The sequence below is a fragment of the Lycorma delicatula genome, chromosome 3 (assembly GCF_047948215.1).
Source record: "Lycorma delicatula isolate Av1 chromosome 3, ASM4794821v1, whole genome shotgun sequence".
NCBI classification, from domain to species: Eukaryota; Metazoa; Arthropoda; class Insecta; order Hemiptera; family Fulgoridae; genus Lycorma; species Lycorma delicatula.
Window position 1 is genome coordinate 16882086 of NC_134457.1, and position 19178 is coordinate 16901263.

The 19178-nt window shown below is 28.9% G+C and overlaps 1 protein-coding gene across 1 annotated transcript in view; it reads right to left on the reverse strand.

The window, feature by feature from the left end:
* LOC142321410 (carbonic anhydrase 2-like) overlaps positions 1-19178 on the reverse strand; it is a 363624-nt gene continuing 344446 nt past the window's right edge. The window contains exons 4-7 of the mRNA XM_075359477.1: positions 17867-17962; positions 14300-14417; positions 11601-11707; positions 1-296 (exon numbers count right to left, since the gene is read on the reverse strand). Coding sequence (XP_075215592.1) covers positions 156-296; positions 11601-11707; positions 14300-14417; positions 17867-17962 — 462 coding nt within the window. The 3' untranslated portion in view covers positions 1-155. The remainder of the gene's footprint in view (positions 297-11600; positions 11708-14299; positions 14418-17866; positions 17963-19178) is intronic.

The window sequence follows — 19178 nt, forward strand, 5'->3', positions numbered from 1 at the left end:
ATATATATGTATACACAACTAATATTGCTTTAAAGAATACAAAATTGTAAGTATTAATGATTAAAATTAATAAATAATATAAATTAATAACATATCAATGCAATCTATTTATATGAATGCTAAAATCTGAGATTAGTAAGATCTGTTAATATTTTTTATCCAGATCCACATTCACGTAATTCTCTGTTGCCAAGTGGTAAAGGTGGTCGGAAGTTATGCAAAACATGGCCATTATGTTCATCAACTGGACACATCTCTTGCTGACTGTAGCTCCTCATACTTCTGAACACTGCAAGCTGCAACAATTTTTTTTTTTATTATTCATGATTGCAAAATAAAAATCTTTTGTAGAAATTCATATATTCCGGCTAATGAAAGAAGGCATCTGAGTTTTAAAGCATTTTCTGTTTTATTTAATTTTATTAAGAACTGGTTTAAACAGCAAGATACATTTTATGTTTAAATAAACCCGTATGAAAACATGCATTCTGTGCTCTATAAGCTCCATAAAACATCTATAAAACACATTCTTAATTAAATACAGACCTTTATTTATATATTAATCAAATTTTTGGTTGTTTTAATGAATATTTTAGGAATAACAGAAAAATATATCATCATCTCCAGTTATCGTGTTGAAAATTTCAATAGCAATAAAGATTTTTTTTACTTAAATTAAAAAAAAAATGATTTATACCAAAAGGTCTACTAATGATCAGATATTTACTGCGAGACAGATCATGAAGAAAACTTGGAACTCTAGTCAAGATGTCAACTATTCATAGATTTTCTGAAGGCCTATAGTAACGTTCAAAGAGAAAGTCTGGTAAAGATCATGCAGGAAATGGGAATAAGAAGGAAGACAATGTTATTGGTGAAGGAATGGCTAACAACACAACATCAAAGTAAATGGAGAACTAAATTAAGAATTCCTAATTATGAAGGTTGTTCATAAAGTAACTTCAGATTCATTATTAAAAAAAACACCAATTGATAAAAAAACAATCTTTTTTATGCATTTTTTAGCTACTTTTCTACACAACTGCCATCCAAATTAAGGCACTTGTCATTTCTATAAACAAGTTTTTGAATACCCTCATCATAAAACTTTGCCGCCTATGAATTAAGCAGGTAGTAACACAATTTCAACTCATCATTTTCAAAACACTGCTTTGCTAAACATTTTTTTTATTTATGAGAGAAGGTGATAATCATTGAGAACAAAATCAGGCTGTATGGCGGATGGTTAAACAACTCCTATTTGAAACTTGTCGATTTGACGTTAAATGCATACTGCAGTATGCGGATGAATGTTGTTGTCATGAAGAAAAATGATGCCTGAACTCAGCACACAGCGTAATATTTTTTGTATGGCCCTTTTCAATTTGTTCAACATCTCGCATAAGTTTCAGCGTTAATGTCGTGCCTCTTTCCATAAAATCAACGCAGCTTTTGAAAATTTAAAGGAGTTGAAAAATGGTGTTACTACTTGACTTAATTCACAGGCAGCAGAGTTGTATGATGAGGGTATTCAAAAATATGACAAATGTCATATTTATAAATATGACAAATGCCTTAATTTGGATGGTAAAAGATTTAGCTATAAATTTTTTTCCAATTTGTGTTTTTTTTAATAACGAATCTGACATTACTTTCTGAAGAGCTCTCATATGTCAGGACTGAAGCAGGGAGGTGGGATTCACAGATTTTGTATAATAGAGGAAAATTTTGTTAGGAGATTCCAAAAAGAATGCAGTGGCAGAATTAATGTAGTGGGAATCGCTAACCAGATGGTGGCATATGCAGAGATGATCTGGCATTGCTATCTATAATCGTGAATTTTAAATCAGTCTATGATTCTGTTTCAGTTAGTAACAACATATATTAATTATTTTTCTTATAATGGTTGTAATTATTAAAGAGAGCAAAATGTTACTTGTCACTGTTACAATTGCTTAATTTATCGGTAAAATTATCTTTATGTGATATAAACATTTGTTTTAAACATATAGTTATTTATAAAAGGAAAGTTATTTTTTTAGCTATTAGACCAATTCTTACTTTACTTACCTGTATAAAATTTGCATTTTAATAATTTCTATATTATTTAAAACTACAAGAAATTTTGTGCAAAACTATATGTTGAAATTTTAATTAGTGACTAAAATTTGTAACAATGTTTCCTAAATATTGATTGTTTTCAGAAGAAATATTCTAGGTATATATTTGACCCTTTATCATTAATGCACTACTTATCAAAAACATTTTTGATAAAAATACTGCGTATTTATAAAACCTTTTGAAAGATATCTGTAAAGTTTCAAAAATAGATTTTAATTTTTTTTTGGCAGAAAACAAATTGAAATTTAAAAGTTCAAATAATACAAAAGTGTCACACATTTGCATAAAATGAATAATAAAATATTAAATAATAAATAAGTTACTAAAATTTATTTCATTATTCTATCAATAATGTAATCAGCTCTCCTTAGTTCATCACCACATTGTCACTGTTGCTCACTTGTAGTGATAAATCAGCAGTAGATGTTTCAAGAGTCAGGATAAACTTTCTATGATTAGTACCGCTTACCTTTCTTAGCTTCATTCTTTTATCTCATGTTGACACATTTAAGAACCACTCCAATGTTAAAAACGTTTTGTTCAGTACAATAAACTAAATACAGTCAAAAAGAGATAAAAGAATGAAGCTAAGAAAGATAAGCAGTACTAAACATAGAAACTATAGTGACATTAGCAGAAAAAGTAATAGAAATTAATTACCTTACAACAATTTATCAAGATAAAAAAAAAAATTAAAGATAAAATTTTATATTTTATCAAGATAAAATATAAAAAAATATTTGTTTGTCATGAAACATCATTTTAACTTAAGAGAAAAATCAATAAAAAGTTATTCTCAGTAAAGTAAAGTGATGTGAGAATGAAGAGCTGTTTACTCAACAAATCTGTAATTTGAGAAATGAATTTGAATAGCCTTCTGTACTTTTGTAACTATGAATGTATTGCTTTGTACAGCTTGATTATTACTATTTTTATAAAATAATAAACTGTTAATATTGCTTCCCTTTGTATGTAATAATATAGTAGATAACACATATCAATTATTCTGGGAAAGTAATGAAAATATGTCAAAGGCAATCAAATATTTGATAAATACTTCAAGAAAGTATTTATTATCAAACAAAATAATTACTGAAGTTACTGAATAAAATAAGTGATGTATATTTCTTTTTTTAATACAATGTAAGCTAAACTTCATTAGTGTTTTTTTTATGAAATAAAATTAACTATTTTGTTGCCTAATAACAAAAAAATTATTAACCTTTTTATATCACACACATTTGAAAAGAACATATTGATTAGATAACAAAATATATTATTCAGATTTTAGGACAAGAGAACAAAACTATCTTATCATTTAACCATTAATGAAGTTGGCATTGAACAAATTGATTCATCCATTTCATTATGATTTAACTTGTTAATAATTCTTGTTTTTTCAACATAGCTTGCTGTATGCCGATGTTAAAAGTGCAGCTTGTTATTGATAATTATAGGATGAAAAATAAACATGATACAAAGTGTTAAACAGATGCATGTCTCCTGATGTAATGATCAGTCTGCTGAATAAAGAACTACAAGTGAATAATCCAGCTTCATCATAGCTATATGATAGCCTAAATAAAAAAAAGTTAACTAATTTGAACAAGAATAAAATGTATATTTATTTGCCAACAGCAAATAAATTTTCATAAAATCTTAAAATATATAAGATTAAATATACACACTACAGATATTGTGAACCAAAATTCAGCATTCATACGTTCGCACAAAAATGTAGAATTATATGAGAATTACATTATTTTATTCAATACTGCAATAAACTCTTTAAAAATACAGCTAGTTTGGGACATAAAACCACTTTCTGAAACTTTCTTCAAACAAGAGAGTGATTGGAACGTTTACACAAAGAGGCTATGCTGTTATCATAAGCTATTGATATAAACAGCGTTGACTAAACGTTTTTCAATGAATTTTTATTTTCATTAATTACATTCCTTTCTTTTTAATAATCCTAGCAAATAAATAAATTATGTCTTTTAAATGTCAGTTTTAAACTATTACTACTTTTAAAAAATCATTTTGTTATAATAACTGGAGATGAAGTCATATAAGGTCATTTGTCATATAAGGTAATGACAATTCCACGAGAGTAATAAAAGTCCATACTTAAAAAAAAAGAATATAAATATTTTATAGATTTGTTTAATATAGGATAATGAGTTCGATAATTGCATATATTCCAATAAATTACAAAAAAAATGTGTTTTTTTCTAATTATTGCAATACCCAGGAATTTTTCTTTAAGTATATATATTTCTTTCTGTAATATACTGTAAGTTCTTAATAAAATTACAAGAAACAGAAACTTAATGTAAATTATGAGTTATGTATTTAATTATTTTACCAGTTCATTATGAAATTATCGCATTCAAAATTAGGTACTTCCTATTAAAATTTTTTAGAAGTATGAAATTAATTTTTCATAAAATAAAAATACAGCAATTTTAATTTTAGGTATTTTCTTCATTAATACAGTGAAACATTTCTTACCAGGACATATGCTGTAAACAACTTTCATTCACATAATGGAACGGGTAAGAGTAACTAAAGGTTGGAAATTGACAATAATATATAATTTACTATATACTAACCATTTTATTTCAACAAAATACTAATTGTAAAATAAATTGTTTCTTTGTTACTTTAACAGCAGCAATATATTTTTCTAAATACTCTCAAAACAGTTAGTCTTACATACCTTTTAACTTATTAATTTAATAGGTAAACTTTAAAGAAAGTACAAATTTACATTTATTTCTCTGTTAATTCAATTTTATGTTTACTTAAAACGTTACATTTAACAAGGTTAGCTGCAACAAAATAATTTTTTTAACAGCATAACTAACTTCAGGAAATGATGCTTATCCCATTGTAATTTAGAACTAGCCATCATACATATTTTAACTTTTACCAGAAAAAAGGAAAGTGCTAGTGAGGAAAAAAGAAATTATGCACTTAAAAATCAAAGAAAATTATTATGCTAAAAAACAAAAAAATAATTCTAACTTCAGGAAGAGTATTCGTATTATTATCAATCTGTATTAGTCTTAATTAGAAACAAAAATTAATTAAAACTGTCAATGAATGAAAGTGTTAGAAGGTTGGGTGCCACTGCAATTCAGATTAATAATATTAAATGATTTTTTTTTTTTTTAAATTAAAACTAAAATATAGTAGATTTAACTACAACACTATTGCAACATGCAACACTGTTAGCATGGAAGAAACATAATATGAAAAATTATTGCCGAAGAAAATTTATTCAGTTGCATAGATTGGAAGAGACACAATAATCTAGAAACGTAAAATTTTTGTAAGAACAAATAAGTTTAATTCTAATTGAAACATACAGGTATTTTTTCATATGATAATTTGGACTTTCAGTTTCTTCTGCATACTTTCATGAGCTACATGGTTGCATGGATTAAAACATAGTAATGTTTAAACATAGCATTATTGTATAAATATATATTTTTAATTCTTCTTTTAAGAATAAAAAATGTTATTTTACTATGCTTTAATAATTATTTACTATGTACAAATAACAAAACATAGCTCTGGAACATAATTGTGGATTTTTGATTTTGTTTTTACTGACAAATATTTTTAATGAATTAACCTAGTTAAATTTTTTATTTGGTTATTTTAAATTGAACTGTAAAATGATATTAAGAAATAAAATTGTAAGGTTTAGTAATAGTATATTAATAAATCTTAAATATCTGAATAAACAACATAAACTATTACTACATTGTATAGCATCGTTTCTCAACCTTTCAGTGTTGTGACCCAATTTTCCACCACAATTTTCATAGCACACCCCGTCTAATACAATAACAATATATATAATAATGTATTTTGATGCCAAAGCTACACTATGACCTTAATTACAAACCTTACAAATTACCAAGAATAAGTAAATTTATTGATACTTGGCAACACCGTTCTGCTGCATTGACAAAACCAGAATCGATGCCTCTCTATTGCTCTCTGTCTTAAGTCCACCATATCAGACATTCTTGCGGCTTCACAAGTTCCAATTTGTTTCGAACACTCTGGAACATCTGCATGACATCTGTACAAACGTGTATAAATGCTTGCCTTTTATGCTGGACCTTGTTCAATTCCAGCGTCAATCCTTCTATCGTTATCGAATCTATCATGAATGTGTTTGTTGTAATTTGCATGTTGAATTGTAATTCATGGTATTAAATATTCACAAAAAAAGTAGATTTATGCAGAATCATGGATGAATTTTTAAGTGGGCATAAGCAAGCATTTGATGATAGTGAAGCATCAACAAGTGCACAGACGAGCGTGGTACCAAAAATAAAATCAAGAAAATATTCACAAGAATACTTAAAATTTTGGGTTTGCCAGTACTGAAGTAAATGAAGAAGAAAGGCTCCTGTGTGTCATTTGCTCAAAGATTTTGTTAGCAGTCAGCATGAAACCTAATATCAACTTAAAATGACATTTGGAGATGCTTCATAGTGAGTAAGTTAACATACCATGAGAATTCTTCAAACTAAAATTAAAATCATATGAAAAGCAGACATCATTTAAAAAAAAAAATTAAAGTGAAAAAGCTTTACTAGCCTCTTAGATAGCCAGATGTAAAAAAACCTCACATCATTGGTGAAGAGCTTATTTTGCCAGCTGAAACTGAGATTGTAGAAACTATGTTTGGAGATAATTTTGGCAATAATTGCAGTCCATCACTCATCAAATGATACCGCTTCCAGTGAAATTGGTGATATAGTTGAAGATGTACAGCATCAGCTTTTTGGGAAGTTGTATGACAAATTGTTTTTAACTCAGCTTGATGAGGCAACTGATAGCAATAAAGATGGTCATTTCATTGCCCATGTTTGATTTTGTGACTGTATGTCAGCAGTAGAAGAATTACTTTTCTGCAAACCAATAGAACTCAAAGCAACAGCACTCGCATTATTTACTACCTTAAATGATTTTATAAACCAGGAAAACAGAGTGGAAAAATTGAGTCGGACTATGCACCAATGATGCTTGTTCAATGGCTGGAAAATTCCAGCCAGAGCTTCACACAGAAGCTCTGGCTTCCAAAGAAATGAGCCCTGATCTGAATATTGTGCTAACAATGGTTGTAACCACCACAGTAAATTACATAAAAATTAGACCCTTAAAATCAAGAATCTTTTCTGCACTTTGTGCAAGAAAAGATATGGGTGCAGTACATTCAGAATTACAATTTTATGGTGAGGCAAGATGGTTATTATGTGGGAAATTTTTGCAACATGTTTATGAATTAAAGAGATGAAAATGCCATTTTTCTAGAAGAGGAAAACCGACCAGAAGCCGAGAAGTTTTGAGATAGTTTATTTGTGATGAAATTGAGCTACTTGGTCGACTTATTTGAGAAACTAAATACCTTCAACCTTAAATATCTTCAACTCCAAGGAGCAAATACACATATGTTGGATACGAGTGATAAAGTTAATGCTTTTTGTAGAAAAATGGAATTGTGGAACAGAAATTTAAAGCAAAAACTAGAAATGTTTGCAAATGTGTATGAATGTGTTAAAACTTGCAAGGCTGAAGAACAACAAGTGAAAGTTGTTTTTGTAATCATTGAAAATCATTTAGCTATGGTGACAAATTTTAAAAAGCATTCTCTTGTTGATGTCAACTTGGTAGCAAGTTATGAGTGGGTTAGGGATCTGTTTCGAAATACTCCTGAAGGGCTTTTAACTGCTGAAGAAGAAATCTTCATGTATATGAAGATTTTGCCATGAAGTATTTCACGGGCGGGTGATGAAATCAAAAGAAATTTAGTAATAAATCATTCATTGAATTTTAGGCATGGGTGAATGATGAGTTTTCTACACTGAAAATAAGAGTATTTTGTATACTATTACCAGGTAATAGGTATTATCCATATTGTCGTCCATGTTTATTGTCCATATTGTCATCCTACCTTTAAAGGTAGGATGTTGACAACCGGATTTTCTACGGTGGCTGCTTTGAAGACAAAACATAGATCTCAGTTAAATATAGAAAAAGAACTCTATTTATTTACATAAAACTCTATTTATTTATTAAAAAAGAGTGTCAATTTCTAATATTAAACCTTCCTCTGAAAAACATTTCTCTGCAAGACAGGCCCAAGGGAGTCACCAATAATTATTAAACTTGTTTTTAATTGAGTATTAAATACATTGTGCAGTACTAATACAATTCTATTTATAAGTGTATTATATCAGTGTAAATGTATATTTTATTATTTATTATGTCAGATTGTATTTTGTTTTGCTTTCCTTTCAGTAAGTTAATAATTTTTTTAATAAAATTCTTTAATATTTAATAATATTTTTCAATATGCTCGTGCCCCTCATTTAGTGTTATCACACATATAAATTTTTTTAATAATATTCTTTAATATTTAATAATATTTTTCAATATTCTCGTGCCCCTCATTTAGTGTTATCACACATCCTTAGGGACACATGATACTGGGGGGCCAGTAGCTCTCATAGACCCTGCTTAGAGTGGAGGTTAGAGTTAGAAGCTTATCTTATATCGTGGAGTTGTACCAGATGACAGAATTTTTTGCACTTTACAATTTTCACATGGCTATTATTAAACCATTTTTCTCCTCTTGTAATCCTAAATAAATTCTAATAAATAAATCACCAGCTGCCATCAGCCAATGACATAAAACATTTTGATTACAGGTAGGGCAAACAAAACACTCCCAAAAAAAACTGCCAGAAAAATAAGAAAATGAATACCGATGCACAGACATACCTCTTCTTTACCTAGAACCACTACCTAGAGGTAATGTGATCTAGTGCAGCACACATTCATCAGAACGATGCCAGTTGTGATAGTAGTGAACCAATAAACTCATCATTGTGTGTGCTTTGTGTGTCTGGATTATTGTGCATTACATATTTACAACTTTATTTCTTTTAATTAGTCGTTAGTTACAAAATGCCTAGAGTTTGTTAAAATGAACTGTTATGTATGTTGTGAAGTGAGGTTCTAATCCCAAAGGTTAAACCTTACTCCATTAGAAAAAAAGTGTGATGAACTTTATTTTGGGTGTAAAGTCAGGAGCAAACTAGGGCATGGGACATGTATCTGTTTGTTTATAGTGTTCTAGGCTTCTCACTGCATGGAACAATGGCACACACTACATACAATTTGCTATCCCTATGATTTGGAAGGAATCCAAAGATCACTCTTCTGACTGTTATTTCTGCTTAACAAACATTAAAGGGATTATGTCAAAATCAGAACACACAGTGGTGTACCCTAACTTGCAATCTGCAATGAGACCAGTTCAACACTGCGAAGAATTGCCCATACCGAAGCCTCCATAACACGTGAAATTAGTTGGTGAGCTTAAGAGTCTGGTGGAAGTAAGTAAAAGAAAGAAACAGATTCTGGTGATATAACTTTTAACAAAGCAATTGATCTGAGCCTCACTTACCAACTCAAGAAAATCTTAACGATATCATACAATATTTAAAGTTATCCAAAAAACAGTCTGAAATGGCTTCCTGACTAAAAGGATGGAATCTTCTTTAAAAGGATACAAAGATATTTACTTATCGTAATCATCATTCTGAATTTAAAGATTATTTTTCTGAAGAAAATGGCTAGTGTTTTGTAATTGTATTTCTTCTCTTACGGAGACACTTTGTAATGAACATAATCCAACAGAATGGCACTTGATCATTGATTCCTCTAAAGTTAGTTTAAAAGCTGTGCTTCTGTATAATGACAATAAATTGCCATCAGTACCTGTGGTTCATTCTGCTACCATGAAACAAACCTAAGAAAACTTTAAATTGATACTGGAAAAGCTTCAATATGCAGTGTTATGAATGGAAAATTTGTGGTGATTTAAGTTAACTGCACTTGTCTGCAGCTTGGTTACAAAAAGTAATGTTTTATGTGTGAATGAGATAGTAGGGACAGAAAAAAACATTTCATTAGAAAAGAATGGCCTAAACGCAAATCACTCATTCCTGAACAGAAAAATGTGAAACATGACCCATTATGTCATTTGTGTAATCTTAAAAATGTGTATCTACCTCCGTTACAAATCAAACTAAGATTAATGAAGAATTTTGTGAAGGCCATGGTCAATAATATTCTTGGTTTCATAACTTAAAACATACGTTTCCTAAAATTACTGATGCAAAAATCAGAGAAGGAATATTTATAGGTCCACAAATACAATCACTAATGCATGATGAAAACTTTGAGGAACTACTGAATCCACTGGAGAAAGCAGCTTGGCAAGCATTAAAAAATGTTAAGAGTTTTTTTGAAAAATCGAAAGACAGAAAATTACCATGACATTGTCAACGATCTTATAAAGATTTGGGTTATAATATGTCCTTAAAACTACACTTCCTTGACTCGTACCTAGATTTCTTCCCAGAAAATCTTGGCACAGTGAGCGATGGGGAGCATGGGGAACACTTTCATCAGGAGATTTCAACTATGGAAAAGAGGTATCAAGGCAAATGGAATCCTAATATGCTGGCCGATTATTGTTAGACAATCAAGAGGGATGCTCCACAGGTGAAATATAGCAGAAAATCATCATTTCTTACTTTCTAGATGAGTCAAATATTTGAATATCGTGTAGTAGTAAGGATACAGAAAGTCTTAAAATGTTTGAAATCATAAATTCTTGTCTCTTGGAAATCTTGTGTGATAGGGAACCGATATCATATTTGAATTCAGGAGAAAAAATACTATCAGAATCACATATTTTTCTTTCTAGACAAAAAAAATTCTTTTTTGTTCCCCAGTGTTATTGAACCAACATTTATAATAATTATTGTTTTACATATTTTTTTGATACTTTTTCATTTTTTCTCATTACTTGTTCCTTTTAAATTTTTAAACCTTTACTTTTTTAAGATATAATTTTTGTTACTGTTTATGTATTTATTTTTTATTTTGCAAGTAATTACAGTAACTTTATGATAGATGAATTTTGAAGCTCATGAACAATGTTAAACCTGACAGTGATTCGAGCCCAGAACTTCAGGATGAAAAGTAGAAACGTTATCACTCCACCACAGAAGTCAGTGGTATAATATTTTACATAATAAATTTTTTCTGATATAATTATAAATTTAAATAAACAATTCTCTTAAAAAAATAAATAGAAATAGAAAAAGAATTGCTCCATGAAAGTTCTCTGACTTTCAGTTATTGCAATTAAATTTCATGATATTAACTGAAGTTAACATGGAATGACTTGTAATATTTACCATAAAAACTTATTTCTAATATTATGTAGTAAGACTTATTTTATAAGACAAAGAAAAAACCCAATCGGTGGGATGAATAAGCGATTTTTGTTTTTCCACTGACAGACACAAATATCTTTAAGCAATACTAAATTTATTTATTAAAAAATTAGTAGTTATATAATAAAATAGTTTTACCTGTTCTTCAGAAACTTTGATAGGTTCTTTAAAAATTATCCAGGTAACACTTTCAGTGCAAGGTGGTGTAGTCAAAGATCCTAAATATGTCCAGTAATGAGTTCGTTCTGTAACATATTAAAATTTACATCAGACTGCTACAATCTAGATGTGAACAATCTCTAACTTAAAAATTTTAGTTTTAATGTAATTTTGTAGATACAATATTAAGTACAATTAATTACTCTAATTAGAATATTAACTATAAGATAATTAGAAGATTAATTAAATACTCATTTCATTTCATACATAAGTATTGGTAAGATTTGATGTATTAACTGCTGCACTTAATAATTCATTCCATTTAACGACTTCATTATACACAAACCATTACACTTTTTTCTTATACTTATGACTTAACTCTATGACTATGACCGACTGATGTAGTCATAAGTCGATTTTCATTTTCTGTTAAGTTCTAATTTATCTAAAGTTGAATTATTTGAAACAGATGAATCAAAATTCTTGTTGATTGAAACAAACAGGATTAGATAGATATGTTTAAATTAACCTAACCCAAAATTGTTCCTGAACAGCATGAAAAACATATGATAACACAATAGAATAATTAAAATTATACATTAACCTCTTCTAAATTAAGGAAATCTGCGTTTCCAAAGTTTATTTTGAAAAATGATCAGTTTTTTGATTGCCTCTTTCAATAACAGAGAAGTAACATTGTTGTTAATGCCATATAGCATTTTTATGACAGAATCATTAATAAGTGTGCTACCAAAAAATCTGTTGTTTCTGGATGTCATAAGAACAATGATACCAGAAATTCCACTTAATCAATGTGCTGATTATTATCTCCGAAAGGCTAAATGAACAGGTACCATTAATTGAAAAGTGAATTGTTCAAAATGTTAAATGTCTTAAGATTACAATCCTTTTTTCTGTAATTTTTCATTACCTTTGTTTTAGTATATTTTTAACTATTTTTTATCTATTCATTACTTCTAATTACTTTCATGTTTCAGCTTAAATATCATCAATAAATCTCAGTATTTTAGATTTCTGTAAGGTAAATACTTGTTTTGCTCCTTTCTATATTGAGGGTTGCATTCCCTTATTTTCTTCTGTTATTATAACAATCTGTTTCTTGTAAAAATTAACTTCTCTTTGTCAATATTACAATTTATTTATAGACATATATTTTAATTTAACATTATATTCCATTTTACATTATAAAATGGTTTTTCAATAATACAGAAGCACGGTTATTTGTATTTTATGTAAAGCTGTTTAACCTGCCAATATTCTTTCCTAATGAAAACCTAAAAAGTGTTAATTAAATGAATAAGGTAAGTTTTTATGCATAAATAAACAAATTTAATGGTGGTTAAAAAAGTTTTGTTGATGAAGCATGTTCCAGAATTGGCCTCTATTATCAACAGAAATTTTTAAAAACGAAAGTAAGCAAGTGGTTCTTAACTGGTTCCCAAGTTACCATGGAAGAAATATTCCATGGAGAATATTTCAATGCAGAAATATGAGCATTAATGTTGGTACAACGCACAAGATCATCCATAATGGATTACAATTTGTTAAGAAATATGCTTTCTGGGTACTAAAAATGCTGATAGAAATACTAGAAATTACACATAAGCACATTAAGACTACAGATCTGTACATAACTGAAATCTTGATTTGATAATGAGGACATAATCATAGGCGTGAATACCATACCCCCCCCCCCCCCCAATTATGAACCAAAATCAAAACAACTAAGCAAAGAATGGAAACACACCATTTATTTCAGTGACAAGAAATTCAAAAAACAGCCTTCTGTTGGTAAAATGTTACTTACTGTCTTTTGTGACATGAAAGATCCTATTCTTTGCCATTATTTTGAAGGTCAACATACTATCTACAGTGCCAATGCTTTGGAGTTGCAGGTAAAGAGTTGAAACCTGATAATAACACTAAATGATATGGAATGTTGAGAAAAGTGAGACTGTTGGGTGAGTCTTCAAGATGAGAATGCTTGTCTTCATGTCATCCAACAAACACAAGATATGATCACTAAATTAGGGTGGGAAGTCTTACCACAATCAGCGCATAGTCTTAATTTGACGCAATTGGGCTACCATCTTTTTGGTTTGTAAAAAATTAGTTTATGTGGAAGACAAATTTCAAGATAATTTTTTGAAAATTATCTGTTTTCAAGAGTGAAAACAGTGGTTCAAGTGTGGTTTTAAAGCCAACCAAAAGAATTCTTTGCTGGTAGAATACAAAGGTTTGCAGAAAGATGAGATGAATGCATAGTGAAAGAGGGAGATTACAATGAAAAATAATGTAAATATTTTTAATGTAAATTTGGACGTACTTAGTAGTAAACCCATAGACATCTAACAGTTAATATATTGAATGATCCTTGTGTATATACTCGACATGTAGGTGCGACATTAAATTGTTCATACCCTAATTATTAATTAATGACTTTACAGAAAATGCAACATTGTTCATGCTGATTACCAGTTCATAAACTTTAATAATATAATAAAAAGAGAAAAAAAACAAAATATCCCAATGTGTAAGAGAATTTTTTCAATAAAAGTAATTTAATGATATTTATCTTTTAAGTTTTATATGTAGTTTATAACTTATACTTAGAAAGTTGTAACTTTAATGTTTTTACACTTTAAATGTATACTTACTAGGAAGCAGGTTAGTAGGATCAATATTCTTTGTTATTTCTTTTTCTTCACCTCTGTAGACAATATGTTGAATTAATGAAACAATTTTTTCCACTTCATCATGCTTATCTTCCCCAACCTAAAAGAATATAAATCTCACGAACATTAAATATAAATAAAAATAATAAATACATAAAAATAACTAGCAAATGAGATGGTTTGTAAGTTGGAATATGTAATTTGGCAAAAACAAATCTTTTTTAAAAAAACATTTAAAAGTCTGATCAATTTTGATAATTTACTGTACAAAAAAAAAAAATTCTTGTTTTTAGCACTTCTGATAAATGAGAGATGCAAGGTAGATTTGATTTTTTGCTGGCAAAATGATACAGTGGCACTGAGATACTAATTACCAGACTGTGTTTACTGCAATAATGAATAAGAGAAACTGTTGAGAAAGAATGGTACTAGAAATTTAAAGAGGGGTGCATGAATACAGTACACAACTCAAGCAACTATTTTTAAAATAGGAAAATTATGGCTGCTTTTTTGGGACTGTAAGGCAATTTTATTGCAGAAGTCATGGTATATGAGAATATAACAAAGTTATAAGTTTATGGTGAACTGCAGAAGTTTTGGAGGTCAATCAGAAACAAAAACTTATGAAGATTGTTGTTCATCTGAAAGACAGTAAGTGCATGGTTCTTATCTTTAGGATAAAGATTTAGAATAATATTTTACTTAGTTCAAGTGGGTGATTTTCCAACAGTTCTCCAATAGACCACTCTTGACAACTAGCAACTACAATCACTTCAAAGGTGGTTGGCTGTACAGTCCTTTGAAACTTAGCTGGTATTAAAATTATAATCTGATTTAGTATCCTGGAATCAACATTTTTTGATTAAAGTTTTCAGACTTCTCAGTGAAGAATAATGTAGATGTATAAGTAACTTACGCGTTTAACAAAAACTTCTGTGAAAAATTTTTAATCATTCAACTATTATTATTTACTATTCAACTATTTAAATGTTTTTTTATAAATTATTCATTTTAAGGTAAAAGTTATAAAAACTTTTACCTCTTTCCGATTAGCTTTTGCTCTAAGCTTCTTCAAAAACAACTATTGAAAAGACCGAGTGTTATTGTGTCACTGGATGTGACACTGATATTTGAATGGATTTTTGAAAATCTTTTTTGTTTATGTGTAAAGAGTGTAGGAGATTTAATCTGAGTTTGTTCATTTACAAAGTTGTATTTATGTGTTGTATATTTTAAGTTGCTCAAATGTGCAATGTTTACATCCTTTTTTATTATGATTAAGATTTTTCATGTAGTTTATATTTATTCATATGTGATTTTTTTCAATCAACCGATTGTAAAAGTGGATACTCAGTAGAGTGATTTTACTTTTATATATTCTTTGTTTGTGAAGAGTTACAATCCGTTAGTTAAACAAAAGATTTGTTATATTCATTAATGACTACAGTGAAAAAAATTGGCTAAAACTTTACAAATAGAACCACAAATAAAAAATAATACACATTATTCATACATACTATCTAATTATTCTATAAATGTATTTATATGGTGCACAAAAACTTAACTGCCAGACTGTAGTGAGATCTACAGAGGGCAAATGGGATTAAATTTTTTTGGTCACTATATATTATTGATAGTATTCCCTCAGGACTGATCTACCAAATAGCACAAATCTTTTGGATAATTTTAATTACCCATAAAGGGTATTGCCTTAAAAGGCAATAAGAAGGTGACTGATTATCCTCTTTAGTTGTAAGTCATATAATTCTAAAAAAAAAAGAAAATAATAAATTAACGTGTAACTCAATTCATAGAAAAGTTGAGGCAGACTTATTATTTTTAGATTTTTGAGTTTACACCGATTTCTGACATTACAAAACATATATTCTCATAAATAAATAAGTACAGCTTAGAAAGACCATACACATGGCATTTAGTCTGTCTCACATAGTGACATAAGATCTGCAGAAGACCCAACTTTAGAACAGTTGATATTTTGATTGGATGTTTTACTTGAAAAATAGAGTGTTTAAACAATTAAATTATTAATTTAGCAGCTGACATTGTTACGTATCAGATAATATTTGTTCATGTAATGTGTAAAATGTAAAAATCATACAACAATCATGTTTTTTTTAGGTGTACATACATATTTTACAACCTTGATGAATTTTACCCAGATAATGAAAACAACTTAATTGTTACTTGATGTAGAGAAAATTGTGTAGATGTTTACTTTTTCCAACATTAAAAATATTAAAATAACTTTTATGACTGGGTGATCAATTTCAAAGTACACCACACTTTCTTTGTGAATGTTTATATCAAAATTTGTAATAGTGGGAATAATTCATTTGAATGAGGGAAATTTAGTGTATTACAATTGGTATGTGACGGAAAAACTGTTAGACTGGATTGTAACTGACTCAGTAGCTGGTTACATCTATCGGTACACGGTTAGTTCTTTGAACAGTTATGTGTCAATATGAGTTTATCAATAAAAGAAAGAGTTTTCATTGTCGAACGGTATTTCACCATGCATTCTTACATTCAATACGTGAATGAATTTACTGAAAAATTCAACAAGTTGGCACCAACAAAAAAATCTATTGAGAAACTGGTAAAAAAAAATACACGATATGGGTTCTGTTTGTGACAAAACATGAATCAGGAAGAGGTGATGAATACAATTAAGGAGAAAATGTTGCATCCCCATACAAATCTCTTAGGAAGTTAAGAAAAGAAATGAATATTTTGTACAGTTAAGCTCATACAGCGGTCAGAAAATTTTTTAAGTTTTACCCAAATCGTATTAAAGTTTTTCATGAACTCCATGAAGCTGATTACCAGTGGTTCAAAAACTTTAACCATGGTAACCTATCAATTATAGATACACTTTGGCTTGGTTTCACCTTAATGGATACATAAACCGCCAAAACTATCGTGTGTGGCATGCAGATAATCTGCATATTTTTGTAGTCACCTCTTCATATGAAAAAATAAGGTGTGTAGTCCGCTGTATCAAGTGTAGTAGGACCAATATTTTTTGATCAAGCTATAAATTTTGAATGCTACCAAGAGATTGTTATGCAGTTTATCGTGCTATTAGAAGAGGAGGTACTGTAGGTTACAGTAGGATATTGTCACCAGTCACACTGCTCACTCTGCAACAGAGTTAACGATGAGTTTTTTGGGGATAGGCTGATTTCTAGAGGTCTGTGGCCACCACGATCCCCAGATCTCTTCAGTTTCAATTTCTTTCTATGGGGTTTTCTAAAAGAAAAGGTTTATCAGAACAATCCTCATATCCTAGAAGAACTTAAGATGAACATTACTGCTACAATATGCCTGGGATGTTAAGAAACGTATCTAGGTCAATGTTTAAATGTATGATTAAGTGTCTGGAGCAAAATGGTAACCGCTTTCAGCAATTACTGTAGATGAGTTGGTATAAAGTCAACCTAAATGTAACAAATACGAATAAAATTAATTTTATTAAATAACGGTGTACTTTTAAACTGATCACTCTGTAGTTCTCTTTAATATTACCTCGAAGAAAACTCCAAGAACAGCAAGACCATCTGGGTGCTGGGCAGCCTCAGCGAACGTTTTGTATTTTCTGCAATTCCAGTGTACCAAGTGGAGCTGCAACAGAGATCACTGCACCACTCACTGCAGCAATGGAGAAGATTATTAGTTACTATGTAACTAATTTACTAACTCCAAATATACATAACAGCTACGAACATCTTTATAAAAGTAAATTATTTATAAGAAAAAAATAATTTAAGATCGATCATACAATCTATTTACTATTTAAAATTAATCTCACCAAAAATAGATAAGCAGTGCTAATAACAGATTCCTTTGAAAGGATTGCAAAATAACAGATGTTTATGAATTTTGTGAGCTACAAAATTAAGTACCTTAAAATTATTGAAGAAGGTTAACTAAATATCTATATTTCTAAAACAGAATCAACAAAGTAAATTACGCAGAAAATGAATGAATTTGATTGATTTAGTTTAATTATTTTTCCCATGAAATAATGATATGCGGTTTTTAAACACATCTATATTCATCTTATTGTTTTTACACGCGCGCCTGCGTGCGTGTATAAAATTTACATTAATGTAATCTATTAAATGTATTATGTTCCAATCAGAATAAATATTTATCCCAGATCCAAATTTACAAAATTAGTAATGTTAAAGAAAACAAAAAAAGGAATTGAAAATTTCCAATACTGAAAGGAATTGCAAAAAGTATTATCTAAAGAAATTTTTTTCATTAATCTTCATTAACTATTAAGTTGAGATTATGAGATGTACTAAGATAGATTACAACAATGAAAATGAGAGAGAAATATTTTACGGATAGGAATGCTTCATTTGATCGACGTGAAAGGTTAAAAGCACACTGATATATAGGAATTACAGAAAAAATATGGATCCAGTATAATTTTTATTACAATTTTCAGTAATTTTATGACATTTCTGTTTGCTAAGATGTATAATATTTGTAGTCAAAGACTCAAGAGATGCAAAATAAAAAATAAATAAAGATGGCCACACTCTAGTTTAAATGAAATAATTAAAAACTGAATGTAGCTACTGTTTTAGTGAATGTAAACCATAAAAAACTCAACTGGAAACATTCCAAAGCAGTAGAGCTTTATCCAATACATGATAAAAGAAACGTCGACTAGGTATCACCCTTATGCATAATGATGATCAAACGTTTAATGTACACTATATTTAGATTAAAAAAAAAGTTAAAAAATTAAATATTAGGTAATAAATACAAATAACAATTACAATGTATAGTTAAAAAGTAATTAGATATATTCTATAAAAAACAA